Source organism: Kwoniella dejecticola, chromosome 2 (genome assembly GCF_000512565.2).
Source record: "Kwoniella dejecticola CBS 10117 chromosome 2, complete sequence".
Taxonomy (NCBI): Eukaryota; Fungi; Basidiomycota; class Tremellomycetes; order Tremellales; family Cryptococcaceae; genus Kwoniella; species Kwoniella dejecticola.
In genome coordinates, this window is record NC_089302.1 from 1,874,892 (window position 1) to 1,890,323 (window position 15,432).

At 46.8% G+C, this 15,432-nt stretch overlaps 7 protein-coding genes across 7 annotated transcripts; 3 read left to right on the top strand and 4 right to left on the bottom strand.

The window, feature by feature from the left end:
- Nucleotides 1-1,882: 1,882 nt before the first annotated feature.
- Nucleotides 1,883-4,178, top strand: I303_102134 (uncharacterized protein; the record flags this gene model as incomplete). Its single annotated transcript, XM_065968474.1, has 7 exons — nucleotides 1,883-2,452; nucleotides 2,534-2,605; nucleotides 2,691-2,744; nucleotides 2,816-2,848; nucleotides 2,916-2,953; nucleotides 3,019-3,077; nucleotides 3,175-4,178. The coding sequence occupies 7 exons, from the start codon at nucleotides 1,883-1,885 to the stop codon at nucleotides 4,176-4,178; spliced, it is 1,830 nt and encodes a 609-aa protein (XP_065824546.1).
- A 322-nt stretch (nucleotides 4,179-4,500) lies between these two features.
- On the bottom strand, nucleotides 4,501-5,545 carry I303_102135 (uncharacterized protein; the record flags this gene model as incomplete). Its single annotated transcript, XM_018405078.1, has 4 exons — nucleotides 4,501-4,671; nucleotides 4,858-5,222; nucleotides 5,340-5,405; nucleotides 5,482-5,545. 4 exons carry the CDS (start codon nucleotides 5,543-5,545, stop codon nucleotides 4,501-4,503), a joined length of 666 nt encoding a protein of 221 aa, XP_018265359.1.
- A 429-nt stretch (nucleotides 5,546-5,974) lies between these two features.
- I303_102136 (uncharacterized protein) lies at nucleotides 5,975-7,434 on the bottom strand (the record flags this gene model as incomplete). Its single annotated transcript, XM_018405077.1, has 8 exons — nucleotides 5,975-6,065; nucleotides 6,161-6,410; nucleotides 6,519-6,599; nucleotides 6,667-6,714; nucleotides 6,793-6,866; nucleotides 6,933-7,016; nucleotides 7,106-7,193; nucleotides 7,272-7,434. The coding sequence occupies 8 exons, from the start codon at nucleotides 7,432-7,434 to the stop codon at nucleotides 5,975-5,977; spliced, it is 879 nt and encodes a 292-aa protein (XP_018265358.1).
- Nucleotides 7,435-8,098: 664 nt separating this feature from the next.
- I303_102137 (60S ribosomal protein eL14) lies at nucleotides 8,099-9,089 on the bottom strand (the record flags this gene model as incomplete). Its single annotated transcript, XM_018405076.1, has 4 exons — nucleotides 8,099-8,200; nucleotides 8,361-8,564; nucleotides 8,649-8,756; nucleotides 8,967-9,089. The coding sequence occupies 4 exons, from the start codon at nucleotides 9,087-9,089 to the stop codon at nucleotides 8,099-8,101; spliced, it is 537 nt and encodes a 178-aa protein (XP_018265357.1).
- A 1,268-nt stretch (nucleotides 9,090-10,357) lies between these two features.
- I303_102138 (uncharacterized protein) lies at nucleotides 10,358-11,309 on the top strand (the record flags this gene model as incomplete). Its single annotated transcript, XM_018405075.1, has 2 exons — nucleotides 10,358-10,962; nucleotides 11,024-11,309. The coding sequence occupies 2 exons, from the start codon at nucleotides 10,358-10,360 to the stop codon at nucleotides 11,307-11,309; spliced, it is 891 nt and encodes a 296-aa protein (XP_018265356.1).
- A 582-nt stretch (nucleotides 11,310-11,891) lies between these two features.
- Nucleotides 11,892-13,131, top strand: I303_102139 (uncharacterized protein; the record flags this gene model as incomplete). Its single annotated transcript, XM_018405074.1, has 6 exons — nucleotides 11,892-11,965; nucleotides 12,222-12,259; nucleotides 12,429-12,502; nucleotides 12,617-12,663; nucleotides 12,768-12,967; nucleotides 13,040-13,131. The coding sequence occupies 6 exons, from the start codon at nucleotides 11,892-11,894 to the stop codon at nucleotides 13,129-13,131; spliced, it is 525 nt and encodes a 174-aa protein (XP_018265355.1).
- Nucleotides 13,132-13,363: 232 nt separating this feature from the next.
- On the bottom strand, nucleotides 13,364-15,353 carry I303_102140 (mannose-6-phosphate isomerase, class I; the record flags this gene model as incomplete). The annotated part of the gene is made up of 6 exons (XM_018405073.1): nucleotides 13,364-13,836; nucleotides 13,980-14,062; nucleotides 14,173-14,559; nucleotides 14,704-14,996; nucleotides 15,112-15,206; nucleotides 15,299-15,353. The coding sequence occupies 6 exons, from the start codon at nucleotides 15,351-15,353 to the stop codon at nucleotides 13,364-13,366; spliced, it is 1,386 nt and encodes a 461-aa protein (XP_018265354.1).
- Nucleotides 15,354-15,432: the final 79 nt, after the last annotated feature.

The window sequence follows — 15,432 nt, forward strand, 5'->3', positions numbered from 1 at the left end:
TGATCAACTTTCCCACGGTCTGGCTACCTACCAACTACGACGTCATACGTAATCTAGGCAAGCCGAAATCCAGCCAGAGGCCAGAGACCGCCTATACGTACGTTCACCTTAGTGGATTTAGGCTTCTCATGCAATTCGCGTCATTTGACCTATTCTCCTTTGGCAACGTACTCCCGTCAAGAGTAGTACGCCGGTCGTTCCAGCCAGAATGTGCTGGCTGCTCGGTTCCCCTTTTGGGTTTCTGTAGTCATTTGGCAACACGTCTTGGTCCGCCTTGATTACTGTTCTGAGCCAGTGCGTCTTTTCGCAAGTCAATCATGCCTCATGCCTCAGGTCGGAGGCATCATGAATGCAAGTCAATCTTTTAGGCAGCGCAAGTTGAGATTTGCATGGTCTGGATCAAGGGCGACGAAATCATGCTCGAACTACCGGCTATAACCATCATCCCTTTCTGTTCCTCACCAAATTGAACCGTCAGACACCTCTCGAATGCAGATACCGGCTCTCGTGAGATGGATCCGCTCTGGAGACCTTCATGATACCAAAATAACCAGTACTGATCGCCGTGGCGCTGGCTTGAGCGTCAGCATGAGGCATACGAACAAATGTACCAGACATCTAGGTGGGATGCGCACGACTGCGCCTGTCATGTATGGTGGATGATTACGGGAAGATCTGAATTAGAGTTTAGTTATGATCTTCAGGAAAAAAAGTCCTTTCCGTCGGTTGTTTTTACCTTTTTCGGAATTTATCTATCTCCATGAGGTCGTCTTCAGCTGGCAGCCTTATAGACTCTGATGCGCTTTCCTGCTTTTCGTCCATGGCCCTTACAGGGATATCAGCTTTTCTTGATCATGTGAATCGTCTCTTATCCCTGGATTTATCATAATTCCCAATTCCCAATTGATCATCGTGCCCGTTGCCTGCTTAGATTCTTGCACTTTTACACGACACGACATCACACGAGGGCGTTTTGTCTCATATCTGTCTCGGCTGGGTAGCTAGCTACTCTGTTCTGAGAGCTCAACTGAGCATCCAATTGAAAGTAAGATGAGATTTATCAGCGTATTAGCATGACGTGAGGTTCGAGGAGAGGATCAAGCCATACCGTACTATACCATAACTCGGTACAATCTGGACCGGCTGGTCAATACCTTTATCTCGCACAGTCTAAACATTCCTTGATTCTGAGAATATGCAGAGGTCTCACTTCAGATCGACAGGCGATTGACAGGTAACAGCTGATAGTCTTCCCCTATTCCTTGTCTTGCCTTACCTCGCTCTACAGTCACCTATTTACATCCGAAAGCAACGACAAGACCAACTTGAGGGCGAGAATTCAACCAAAGCATCGGTGCCGTGATTAGAGGCTACGTGTGAAGGGTTTACGAGATCGACTGGAAACGTTAAATTCATGCCTATTTGGTCATGGTTAAGACTGCCGTCATCTTTTCGTTTGGCCAATAGTCGAAGCATGAAGTAGTGTGCGACAAGTACGACCTCGAGTACGCAACTGCAGATCGCACGAGTATCACATCATCACTTGCTTTTATACTTATATCTATGATCGCTGCTAGACCGCATTATACACGCACACCACTCCAGTCAGTCAATCCAACAACCGAAGTGATCCACCGTCCTCGCTTAGAAGCTAGCTCGAAGAGTGAACAGCACAATCAGTTTTGTGCATCGTATCGTGCATCGTATCGTGCATCGTATCGTTGGAGGAGGGATAGAATTAGAATAGATGCGGATATAACGTAGACGGATAAACTTCCGAGGTTCCAGTTGTTCTAGAAGGACGTCGAAGGGCAAGACCAAGCCGGGCTAACCGTATCGCCATCGCGGTATCGTTCACATGTCCATCGAGTCAGAAGAGAAGATGACCCAATGGCAAGATGCCCCCTACCTGCATTTTCCTAACAGCACCTATCTCGATTCCCTATCCAACGATACCGACCCATACACCATATATTACGGCCAAGCAGCTATCGTCTCTACCAGTCAAGTCATAGCCTATGGCGTTCTTAACATACTGGGTATAATATTACTCTTATTGTTAGTTGGCACGATTTTACTCTCCGGGAATAACCTGATACCTCGATGGATACGGAATCGATTACCTCTTCCGAAGAACAACATCGATGCCAGATCAGGGAATGGGAACAAAGAAGCTCAAAGTCGTCGCCAGATGAACGCAACAAGGCGAAGAACAAACGGTGGATTTCGTATAGGGACGAAGATTCAGAGGGATCCATGTCTCATCAACGCCTTCATAGTGATCATGTTGGTCAACCTCCTCAATCTCCTGTACTGGTTAGCGAACCACGGGAGGATAAGCAGTGTGGAGATCATCTACCTGCCTCATCCGAAATTATGTAGGGCTCAAGCTATACTCCAAGCTGGATCTCAGGCTGCTCAGATGTCTGTGGTCTTATCCGTCGTTCTCAGAGTGAGTGATCTGACGCCGCTACGAGCGATCATCATGCCTTCGGCAGACAAACTGACGATTCTCGTTGTACCATCATTTCAGCTATGGCTCAAGACTATCACTTTGACAACACCTTGTTTCGATAGATTCCGAGGAAAAGCTACTCTGCTAATCGTAAGTCGAAGAACTTAGTGAACATTGGAGCTGCCACGCGAATGATACCTGACGAGCGGGAGCTGATCCTGGGAATGATACTCAGTTACTGGCACTGCCTTACCTGTTCGTATTGGGCTTCGTACCTCGGATGATCATCGTATGTTGTCCTCACCTATTGACCTCGTGATTCAATTCTGCAACTAACAAGACATTGTTCCATTTTTACAGTTGACGATGGACAGCAAACAGCCTCTGCTCATCGTTCGTCCAGATTCTCTTCACTCACTAGTATTCAGTACAAGCTGATCATGGTCGTTCTGCTGTTTAGCCTACGCCGTTCTACTGTTCTCTTCTCGATTTGACGATGTGAGTATCGTTTTCTTCCTATATCGCCCGATTATATACGATTTAGCTGATGCATTTCCGATTAGTCGAAAAGCATATCAGATCTTGACAGGGGTGATAGCCATCATAACACTTATAATGGAACGTGAGTCGGTAGTCTCCCTCAATCCTAATCAGTACGCCTTCTGTGCCATTTATTCAGCTGACATCATCATGGTATCTGTCGGTTTTTACCATTTCAGTATGGGTAATACACCTAATCACCAAACATTTCCGCCAAACCTCCCGGACCTCCAACCTAGCCAACGCCTCCATCTCCTCTGCTCACGGTATCCGCCTGAACCTCACTCGTCCTCAGCGTATTCTCAAACGATCATTCTACATCCGGGTCTCCCTCTTCGTCTTCTGGACAATGGGAATGATCATGGCCACCCTATACCAAGCATTTGACAAAACCATCACTGATTCAAATAGCGATTTCGTTTTCGCCTCTATGGGTCTGATCGCATTTGTGTGTTTCGCCTCGCAATCTGATATCCTCAGAGCATGGAACATACCCTCGACTTCTGAGGAATGGCGGCATATCCTAAAAATGCCTCGGGAAGAGAAACAACATGGATTGCCTAGACACAATCAGAGGGATTTCAAGTTGTCTTTCCGCAGACAGGGTGGGAATGAAGTACCTGTACCTTCAGGTATACCTCAGAGTGCAGTGGGTGTTACGCCGCCTGAACTAGATCTGGGAGACTTCTTGGGCGATTCGTCCCCCGGAAGAAATCAGGACGGGGACGGGCAGGGAGACGAAGAGCGAGTACAGGAGATTATCATTCGGAATAACACGATGACTACGACGACGGCAGGAAGTATGACGAGCGGAGGAGCTACTTCCTCAGGACAAGAGGTGTTTTCCTTGACTTCTTACTCAAGAGGAGATACTTCGTCAGGCAAAGAAGAACACGAATTTTACGAAGAGAAACCCCCAATTGAAAGTCTGGGATCGGGCACCGGGCTGGGATTGGGATTCAATATGAACATGAATAGAAGTATGGATCTGGACCCACCAGCACTCGGGTCAAGGGGGATGATTGTTACGCTCCAGGAAGGGATGTCAGTAGAAGAAGACTTGAACCTGGTGATTAGCCTCAATAGAGATAGTCAGAGAGGAGGAAATGGCAATAATGCAAGATATGATCGATATGGAAATGGTCATGGAAATGGCAGGACGGATTCAGAAGACATAGTTTAGATTTAGATCATCTAGATACTGTAAGGTAGTTGTAGAGAGATATTAATCGATTTTGTAAACTGTTGTACTTTGTCGAGTCGATTCGGAAATCGGTAGCTGTACAAGTAGTTCGTGATGAACCATCACATCATGACGCATGAAATCGTCAATCCAAGACCAGTGTGGAAATTAGGTCGCTAGATATCCTGTTACATACTTGAGCTTGCAATTCGGATAAAACGTCCAAGTCAAAAAGAGTGCATCATACTTCTATCTTAGTACAAGAAGTCCTTCCATCTTCGTCTGCTTGACTAGTCAGGTGGGCTATCTCTGCTGGTTGCATTCAAGGCGCCACCTTAGTCTCCTCCCATTCGCCATCGCCCTGTCTTCTATACTGAGTGCGTCTATTTGGCACAGGTTTCAATTCGAGGTATTCGACGGCTTCAGGCGCAATAGCGATGATTGCGAAATGATCGTATGCGTTTTGGATCGTCTTCTGTTCTTCCGGCTTGTCCTGTTTGCGCATACGTATCGGAATGTCATTCCATGATCCAATCTCGCGAATAAGGAGGTCAATTGAAAGCGAGGACGATAAAGCTGATGGAGGTTTCGAGCCATCCTTCGGAGGGAAGTAGGAGGCTGGGAGTGTTCGTTTGCGCCATGTGCGGCGCACAATGCAGAAGAGGTAGGGTCAACTCACAGACTCAGCAGGAATAGTCTCCGGCCACTTATCGCTCCCCTCAACCTCATCCAACTTCTTCCCAGGTGGTGGTCTTCCGAACCCGGCCCTCAAATGACCGCTTACTCCTTTCCACAACTCCTTTCTCTTATTTTCCCACCATTCAGCACTTCCCTCTTCGTCTGTCTGACCCTCCACTCCGAGTGTCTTGAAAGCCTTTTGGAGGTCTTGGGAAGGGTGGATCGTAGCTGCCGGTCCGGTGATTCGGAATTGGACATTGGTGGGCTCAATCCACCATGCGACCTCGGTCGTAGCTGAGTGAGCGAGGTGTTGGGGCTTGGCCATTCGGGTATCTGTCGTTGTAAGTAAGAGGCCGTTCGAAGTGACTAACGATTAAATCCACAGCCATAAGAAAACTTCGATCAGTGATGTCCAAAGACTGGCGGCTTGTACTCGCCCCATTTCGACTGAGTTCTTGGGGGTGAGGTTGGAAGTCGACTTACTTCCTCGATGAATCACGAATCGGACTTTGGGTTTACCCTCTTCGGACAAAGTCGAGAATGCATACGCTACGTCAGGACAATCCAAATGTCGTCAGCTTATCGCGCTTTCTTTACGATGCAGACATCTAGGCTTATCGCTCACTGGTCGATTTGGGATTCTCCTTGAGCTGCTGCTCGACTAGAGGTAACCATTGAGGCTTTGACATTTTGCGGCGTAATACGTTGGTTGAGAACAGGATGAAGAAGTAGTTGTCGAAAAATCTGAGAGTCAAGCGCGATAGGAAAGTGTGAAGACTTGTATTAGATCAAGTTGAAAGATCTCTCGCAATGGCAATTGACAGCAATGGGAATTTGTCTTTTACAGTCATGTCATGATGATACAGTCCTCCCGACGATCGATAAGGTGTCATGGGCGATCAACCTCCACTTTGATTTGCGTCACCTCTTCCACCCATGCCGTCATCGTCAGAAAGCCCTTCAACTATCAGAATACAAGCTCCTCAGTGCTCAATGAAGAAACGCATGTATACACGCAACGTAAGACTTGGACCTTAACCCTCAAGTGACGATAATGGATGCTATCATCTCTGCTGTTGTATTCCGATGATAATGTACTATGATGGTGAATATGTGTACTATATGACGGAAGCCACTTGCGTGTTGACGAAAGTATCTATACTCAATTCCGCACTTTCAGGCTTGACAACTCCAGCTTTGGCCAGAACCCTATGACCGCCAGAGGGGGTTGAAAGATATTAGCTCCAGCTTTCGTCCATTCCTTGAGACCTCGTTTGCACCTCGTACAGGGCAATGTGACTCACCGAAGTGTCTCTCTCACTATATCCTCTTTGACCTCCAATAAATGCTCTTCCCACTTCACGCTCTTCAACCACTCCTTGACATCTTCCTTATCGTGCCCAAAGTAAGAGTGCACGAAGTCTATATCGTCCTTCTCTCGCGCTTGCGGCGAGTTGAAGTTCTGTACGTAGGGCTGTAAGGATAATAAGAAGGTCTTAATGCTTTCTGAGGATGTAGAAGGTGAAGCTGCGATGTGCCAACATGGCCAAGGCGCTACCGGTGGTCAATTGTGATTCATTTAGCTCATTGCGCATTTATTCGATTGTCTTCGCCTACTCCGATGGGATAAGGTTATAGATGGGATTGAAAGGATGGACTTACTATATACTGAGCCTATGAATCGGACTTCACCAGAATCCACGTATGGTTTAGTAGTGAACCATTCCCATAGAAATACCGAGGCTAATGCCGCAGCCGCATCATCAGCTATGACTGTCCAAGCTGTGAATCAATTGGTGATTGTGCTCACTCTCGCCAGAATTGACAGAATCTCGAAGTGGCTTGAATTGGCCATTTACTGTACAACCGATATTAGCTTTCCCCCAGATTCCATTCCGTCGTCGTCTGACTCGAATAGTGATGATCCGATTCTCACCTTTGAACTTGGGCTGTTCATCCTCTGTCCAACCTTCATTCAACGATAGGACCGAAGCCATCACCTGAGATCCACTAATCGACTCCTCCTTATCAGCTCACGTCATTGTTATATATGATGGTCGGACAAGTTTAACTGACCTTCCTAATCGCGATATACCAAATGTCGTGCCTTTCAAATCATCCACCGAATTGTATTTACTGTCTTTACCCGTTATGATGGCCCTAAACACGCACGAGACATCCCGTCAATCAGGCTGCCTATTCCACCGAAGGGACGCTCCTGGTATTCGGTCAAATGATCCTATACGTACCATCTTAGAGGACTGGCGATATACCTTCCAACAAGCTTATAAGAGGTTTGACCATTCGCAATTCCCGCAATGAGAGCATCCGTCAAAGCTGTTCCATAAGCACAAATGCGTGAAGAGTGAGCAATACTGCTCAGTGCGACGGAGGTCATTAATTAGTTTGACTCACCTATACACAGATCGATCTCTCCACTCTTCAACTTGACTTGCATCTCCCCAGTCCCACCTGGACATTCTACCAATTCGAAGGTCTCCCCTTTATCCTGCGCTGCGAATTGCAAGAGCGGAGAGAGGAAATGTTCCCTGTGCCACCCTATTTTGAGCTTGGTCATTTTGCTGATATGCGTGGTGAGTGAATCAGGAGATCTGAAACGACCAAAAGATGTATGAAGTAAGTTTGAACCTGCAACGAAGACGCGATCGGTCATGATCCTAAGATCAGGTATCGGCTATCGCCGTGATGACTGACTGTAGCTGACATGCAAGATATGACTGATGGTCTCACTAAACCTCATAGCCCCGTCAAGAGCGAGTATTTCATGACGACCACAATGAGCAGAGCTAGCGATAGGCAAATTGAGTGGGTCTGCCATCCGCGGTGCTGACGTTTCACTAACACCTTCCTCAAACTGCGGTTCCCCTTCGCACATCAGTAGCCTCTGCCTATGTGCTCTCCTTGCTCCCAGCTTACGCATCAATGATATCCAATCGACCAGTTTTGCCTCGAAGACTCAGAGAGGCAGATCCCAGGCTAGGTCAGCTCAATCATTTTCTTCTTAGGCTCCTTAGGTTGAATGACATCCTGTATCTTCCCTTCGCGAAATTCGTGGTATGCGATATCGGAAATGTCATAACACCCCAAAGAGGTCAAACGATCTGTAGCAATTCTACAATAATAATCGTTTCTTTCCCTTCTCCCTTCCCCTTCCGCGATCCTCTCCCTCAATCATTCCACTAAAAGCGAATCTCTATCTATCCTTAGATCAGAAATCAGATTTAAGCGGAAGCCTTCTTCTCCTTGACGTAAGCCTTTCGAACTTCTTCACGTCTAGCTTTCTTGGAGAGTTGAATTTGGAATCGGTCAAAGTCGGAAGCGTTCTGGGATGATCAAGATGAGTGTTGTCAGCCACGAATACTTCGCATTCCTCGATTCGTGTCTTTTATATCAGGGAACGAGTGGGGTAATGCCGATGGGGTATTCGCTCTAGAATTGGACAAACATCGAGATTTGCAATTGGAGAAGAAACCCAAAACACACCTTTCGTTGTTGTCTAGCGGCCAACTTCTTAGCCCATCCACTAGATTGCCATTTCTCAAGGACACCGGCCTTCTCGAAAGCCTTCTTGACGGCACCGTTACCGGCACCTCGGGGGAGGGAAGCGAGGGTGTAAGGAGTGAGGATCAGGTTTCGGTAAGGGAATTGTTGTCTTGGCACGGAGGTGGTAGGTCCGTCAATGAGAGCCTAATTAGCCAATCAGTCAGAAATGTTAGCGATGTAATCATGATATCAAAGCTACGCCAGCAAATTGAACACGACTCCACCCACTCGGTTGTGGTCGATGATCTCGACGATAACGGCAAGGTTACCAGCTGAGGGACCGTCGTTGACGAGAACAACTCGGCCAACCTCGACGAATCGCTTGAATGTGGATTGCTATTAGGAGATCATAAAACAAGAATTAGCTATCCATCCTACTAGTCATCGTTATTCTTCCAAAGCAGTCCAGTCTGTGCGATCCATGCCATGCTCCCTCTCATGGCAAGCACTCGTTTCCTCCTGATCCTCCCAGAGCCTAGGCCGAAGCAGCTCGACAGTATTGTCCAACATAGTCCCAACTTAGTCCCTTTCCATCTTGGAATATACACTATACACTTCGTCCAGCCTCAATGCAACTCCCTTCCGTTCCAAATCCTCCCTTTCTGCTTTCTTGATGACATCGGCGAACGTGTTCAAATTGATCGGTCTTCGTGTCCGCCAGATATTCATGATCATTCCTCTTGCTTGTGATCATCCTCAACCTCATCGTCGTCCGTCGTTCATCGTGCCTTCATTCCTTCTATCTGGACTTGTGCTTCCCGACCGGTTTCCACAGCAAGCAGATAATCGACTCACCACCATCTTGTCCAAACTCTAAACGTAAGAAGTCGAGGGTTTTGAAGTGTAGTAGTGAAGAGACTTGAAGTCTTGAAGGTTGAATAAGCTCAACTAACAACAATTAACGGTTCAGACTTGTGCACAACAACAGACTCCGTCAGACAGACCAGCAAGCAACGAGTAGGCAAGCAATCGGTAAGCCAGCAGCAGGCAGTGAGAGCCAGACCCTAATGCTCAAACGTGTGAACAATGAACGACACACAAAATCCATCGACAGAAGTGGCGGGACCTGGTTGCTTCTTGGGAATTTGATGTATGCTTCGGTCTTGGCTTATCACCGACATACGCGTTGAGCGGAATAGCCGATTCAGCGCGTTTGTGGCAATTGATGAATAAGCCATAACTCTCCGTGATCTAGCCAATAAGATTGTATTTGACCGGAGAATTACCTTAAATAGTAAGCGGTCTGGGCGGTAATCTTCGGATTGAGGGAGTTAGAGTGAAAAAATGACCCTGACTAAGCCTGTACAGTGAAAGGCTCGATTTATTCCAAATTCCCCGCTCATCGAGTCTGTTTTATTCCAAATTCCAAATCCCCCCCCTCTGTATCTGGAATAAACCATCTCATCTTACTTCATCTTCATCCATCATCAACAAAAGCATAGAGGTTTCAACATTAGGCTCAAGCTAAAAATAAAAGATCATTAGGAGATCATCACCATCACCATCATCGTCATCGACACGGTCAACACCATCATTAAGAGATACATCATCGATTCAATCACCGTATAATAATAGACAAAACACACGGTATCATCGGACATACGGCTCATTCCACCATCAGCCCACTAAAACAGAAAACACGTTCTTTATCCTTAGCACTCAGCAACCATCAAAAGAGGACGAGCACCACCCCACTTGGGACTCATCCATCAGATCGCGACATCTCACATCAGTAGAAAAGACAAATAAATAGACCCGGATATCCACTTCGACCTCTTTGTCATCAAGTCACCAGTTAAAAGGAACTACTACTCGAATACGTACGTTTCAGTGAATCGATCCTTTATACCATTAGAAGTCAGCTTCGACCTTTTCAACTATCGAAGACGGCTCTGCGACCTCTTTGACAGGATACGCACTTCCAAACACCGCACACCATGTTTCCCGATCTACCAGAACACCTGCAAGCTTTGAACGCTTTACCAGGAAACACACCGCCATCCGCAGCCATGAACCCGGAGCAAGAAGAGGCCTTTTGGGGTTTCTTGCATGCCGATGAACTATTCCGAAACTTCGGTAACGCCCCTTCGCCATCTGAACAGAACGCACTGCTACCCGAGGACAAGTCATCATACAATCACAACCAACAAATAATTGCTCCTGCTCCTACTCCAGTCGCTCAAACCCCTGTTCAACCACAACCACAACAGCAGCAGCAAGACAACAAACAAGGTGCCGCACCAACCCTAGAATCATTCATCGCCGCTTACATCGGACAATCCTCTTCTCACGGCGCGAACACCTCCAACGCTCACGCTCACGCATTGCCACCTAACTACCTTATACCACTACCGACGCCTTACACCCATGGCTCCGTCGAGACACCCATATCGGACACTCCAGCAGGCATCAACACTTCAGACGTCCTATCTGGAGCAACATCAATCTTCGGTGATGCCTTCGTTGATTCTCCTGAGGACAGGATATCCGGCGCGAAGAGGTTGAAGCAGATGGGTGCTCCCCAAGTCGAGATCGAGGAAGAGTGAGTTGATTCGTTTTTCCGCTATATGACTATAATGCTAATAGCATGTTGCTCCTATTAGCAAACGACGACGTAATACAGAAGCTTCCGCTCGATTCCGAGCCAAGAAGAAGGAGAGAGAACAAGCTCTCGAGAGACGTGCGAAAGACCTCGAAGCTCAGTTGGCGGCTTTACAAGCTGAGAACTCCTCCTTGGAAAACGAGAACAGGCTCTTGAAGGCAATAGTATTGAACGGTCCAACAGGTCAACCTTTACCGGCATCCATCACTTCCTCCTCGAATGGTAACCCACCAAGCTTACAAGCTGCTCTGGCTTCTCTTACTCAGAAGAGGAAACGAGAGGATTAGCTTGTTGAGGATGGTGTATATACTTTGTTATATAAGAGTTGGTTGTCATACACTTGAAGTAGTATAGGAGGAAGTTGTCAAGTTGTCTTTCCATAGCCTTGTTGCTATTTCGTTCGATTCCATAGACGTTATCCGGTTTTCGTTTGTCGTTTGGTACATTTGGTACAATTGAAGTTTCGGTCGGTCCGTTATGTTCCCTTTTCTTGGTGATCAAAGTAGGTCAGTAGGTTTGTACGAGTAGAGTAAGATAGAAGAGGATAAATGAATGTCATGCAGAAAATACCAAGTCACCATGAAAGAGAGTAGCGTGATATAGGGGCTCGATTTGCGCACTGGCTCGGTGATACAAGCCAAAGGAAGGTATCATATACTAGCTGGAAGATCACGAGTGTCCGTGCGCTGTGATACTATACTCAGTGGAATCTCGTCAGCTCTTTTTCATGGAATGTTCATATGTATATTGTCCACTGGTTTCTCGCTTTTCTTCTCTTCCTCCAAGACACCCCACCCTTCAAATATATCAGAGAAGCCATTCATCAAAACATCAGATTTTGCGTATCCCCAAAATTCGCCCAAGCTCAAATGCCACGAAAACCAAAACAAACCGAAACCGCTTCCAGCCAGGTATCCAGCTCTTTGGACGAGAACGATAATCAGTAAGTGAGCGGATGGATGGGTGATCGTGAGATATGTATCGCTTTGAAAGCTTTGATTCCTCATTGATCAGACCATATTCTCTAATAATGACCCCGTTCCAAATGGATTACCACCGCTTCAATATCTTCCCTGACCGCATCGCATCGCTTCACTGCAATCGCTTCACTGCAATCGCTTCACTGCAAATATAGCTACACAGAACAATTGAGGTCATGCTGATGTGCTTTGAATCGTCGTCTCATTGTCATTCTACAGAGGTCCAAATCTCGTTGGATTCTTAGCTGAGACAACTAGTAAGTCTCCATCCCGTACTGCTCATTATTCGCCGCACTTCTTTTCGCACAGTGCTACCGGCGATGCTCCAACGGATTGACCTCTACATGCAAATTTACCCACAATACCACTGTTCTGTGATACTGGACTGACAGCGAGACCTTGGCCTGTCCCTCCGTACTCGCATAGAGAAGATCGACGAGAAGTACGCCAAGCTTGCCCGAACCGCTCTGGAGGAAAGTGAAAGCAATGTGGCGGATATTGTGAGTCTTAGTCAAATCTAGTCAATTCGAGTTGGACCTCTTTTTGTTGGGCTTGATTACAATGAGGACCGATGCAGACAAGGAAGAATGCTTAGCTGACATGTGAATGTGCAGAAAGAGACATACGACCAGATGGTTGGAGTCGATCACGCACAAGAATTGTACGTGAATGAGGTTTGAAAGGTCATCCACTACCCCCCAATCGCGGCAAGACCACTGCAATTTTTGGGAGATGCATATCGCCAAGCTGATCTTCGAATAACAGGAACGCCTTATATTCTGAAGTCATCGGTCCACTGAACGAACAAAGCGAGAAATACTTCGAGCTGCATAAGAAGGTGAAACTGTACAATCAAGATATCGAAGAAAGCGTTCAAAAGTTATACAGAACGTGGAAAGAGACGAACGAGGCTTATCGACAAGATATTGGTGCGTGCGAGAGAGGGATTGACAAAGGTATCAATAGTAAGTCACTTTCTTCGCTAGAAGAAGGAGAATGCTACGGCGCTGATTCTTGAGGACAATGACCAACTCCAGACGAGATGAAAAGTTCCGAGATCTTCAAGGCTGCGATCGGTCCGATCGATGGATTGCATGACGACGAGCACGAGAAAAAGAACGAAATGTAGACCTTTCTGCAATGACCGGCTCTCGCTCAGGATATTTCGACTGGGATCGGACGAAGACAACGCGATGACCAAATCTGACATCGTTCCCATACCGGAATGGTAGCGAAACAAACTACATTGTGGACATCTCCCTTTCTCTATAATGTAAAGACTCTCACGAAATTATGTATGACGCCCCACTCATGTATTGTAAAATAGCACAGTGTCACGAACTCAAGACTACCAAGGTGGATTATTTCTGTCCAACTTCTTCCTTGGGCGCATCCGCATCATAGAAAGCTATCCAAACTTCTCCTTTACCTCCATCTTCGCCTTCTTTGCCTTCACTCTGATTCCAAGACGTACTGGTTCCAGCTCCAATGAAATATACACTCCCTTCCTGCGCCCTTGTTTCTGTTTCTGCTTCTTGTTCTGAGATATCCCATGTCCCACTCAAGATAATCGCTATCGCTGGCCCATCAAACGCTTTGATCTGATCATCCCCGCTGATTTTCAAAATACTGAATTCCTCAAAGGGTACTTTATACACTGTCGAATTCCCCTGCGTCGATTTGGAGAACTTCTGAGAGGTCAATTTGAGTTGGTCAGGTGATTTAGATTGATGAGTGACCGTCTGTGCCACTAGAGAGGGGTCATCTTTATCTGAATCAGGGGTGAATCCGACGTTTAGGACGTTATCTGATATAGCCATTAATTCGACGATCTCTGCGGATTTCACCATGAGTTATTCGTCAGCGGGACGATACTTGTCGCTTTCTCATTCTGCTGTAAAGGGCTGTAATGAGATGCAAGAAAAGGCGGAATGCAGAAGACAGAAAACAGAAGGCTGAGGATGGATGATGACATACCTCCTTCCAACCATGCGTGGGGTCCATCAGCCCCGACGTATATCCCCTCGTCTTTCTTCAATTCGACGAGATTGAGGAAGAATCTGTAACAACAGCATGACGACATACTCAGCGTTAAGATTCAACACGCAAATCATGTCACCGAGACAGGATCTGGATACATCACGTCATACAGGATTCGAAGCGGACTCACAACGTAGAGAATAATCCCCCATCACCATGATAATACTTCTTATTACTCCTAACAGCTTTCACCAAATTCTCTTTCTCCTTCTCGCTGAACCCTTCGCCCGTGAAATTCTCAAACGCAATCACACCGTCTTTATCGACTCGCTTTGAGAAGCCTTTCACTACCTGCTCATCGTCGCTCAACTTCAGGAACTTCTCCCATACGCCCTGCAACTTGTCGGCAGTCGGATTGTCGACGAAAGTTTGGATCGTGTTCCTGACGTCGGAAGAGAGCGATTCAATCTCAGGCACTTTCGTTAAGAATTGGACAATTTGGTCGTATGCTCTGAAATGGGCGAATCCGAGGAATGACGCGCCCAAGCAAACGGCAATTTCGGGTTTATGGTTGACGCTGTGAGGTGAAGTAGGACAAGGCAAATCAAGTCAAGTCCAGTCATCTTAGCTCAACCCATTCTCCACACAGTTCACTCAAGAAGTAGAAGGTGAAGACACCCCCGCATGTGACAGGACTGACTGACTATCAACGCTAACTTACTCTGGGAATTTCTCCGGATCTTGCTCATGTAACTTCTTAGCTAGATCTTTATTGGGATGGATTTGTAATGGTAAAGCCTGTTTACACGTCAGAACCTTGAACAAGAAAGGGATATGTCCTTGAACCTGATCTTCAGATCCGGACCCCTTCTTTCCCGTGAAAGGAGTTTGGAATTTCGATTTCGAGCTTCCCAGGTATTTTGGATTCGAGTCTGTCTGCAGGAATTTCGATAAGAGGGTTGAAGGGGAAGAATAGAGGGATGCGGGGTTTGTAGGGTGGGTTCCCATCCATAACTACCCAGAACCAAATCAAGTGCATCAGTGTTCGATAGAATATCGTCCAAGCTAAGCTACGACGACTTGACGACGTGATGGATGGATAGGATGCATCAGGATTAGACGAGCTCACCTCGGCGTAGGGTTGATCAGGATCGAATTTGAAGTCTGGCTCAGAGGCGTTCTTGGTTAATCGGCCTGCTAGACTGTCGTTTCCTACTTTACCCCCTGGATCGAATTCACCTGGTTCAGCACGCCTACAAATACAACTTCAAATACGCGTAAGGGCACGCGAAAGTTTGGTTGCGATGCGGACTCACATGGATAGTCATTGGGATGGACAATGAGTCGGGTCAAACCTGAATTGCTTGACATGGCGGGTGCTAGCGAGCTGTGTGGTGACTTTCAGAACAATCACGGGAAGGATGGTATTGTCGAAGAAAGCGTCTGTTCG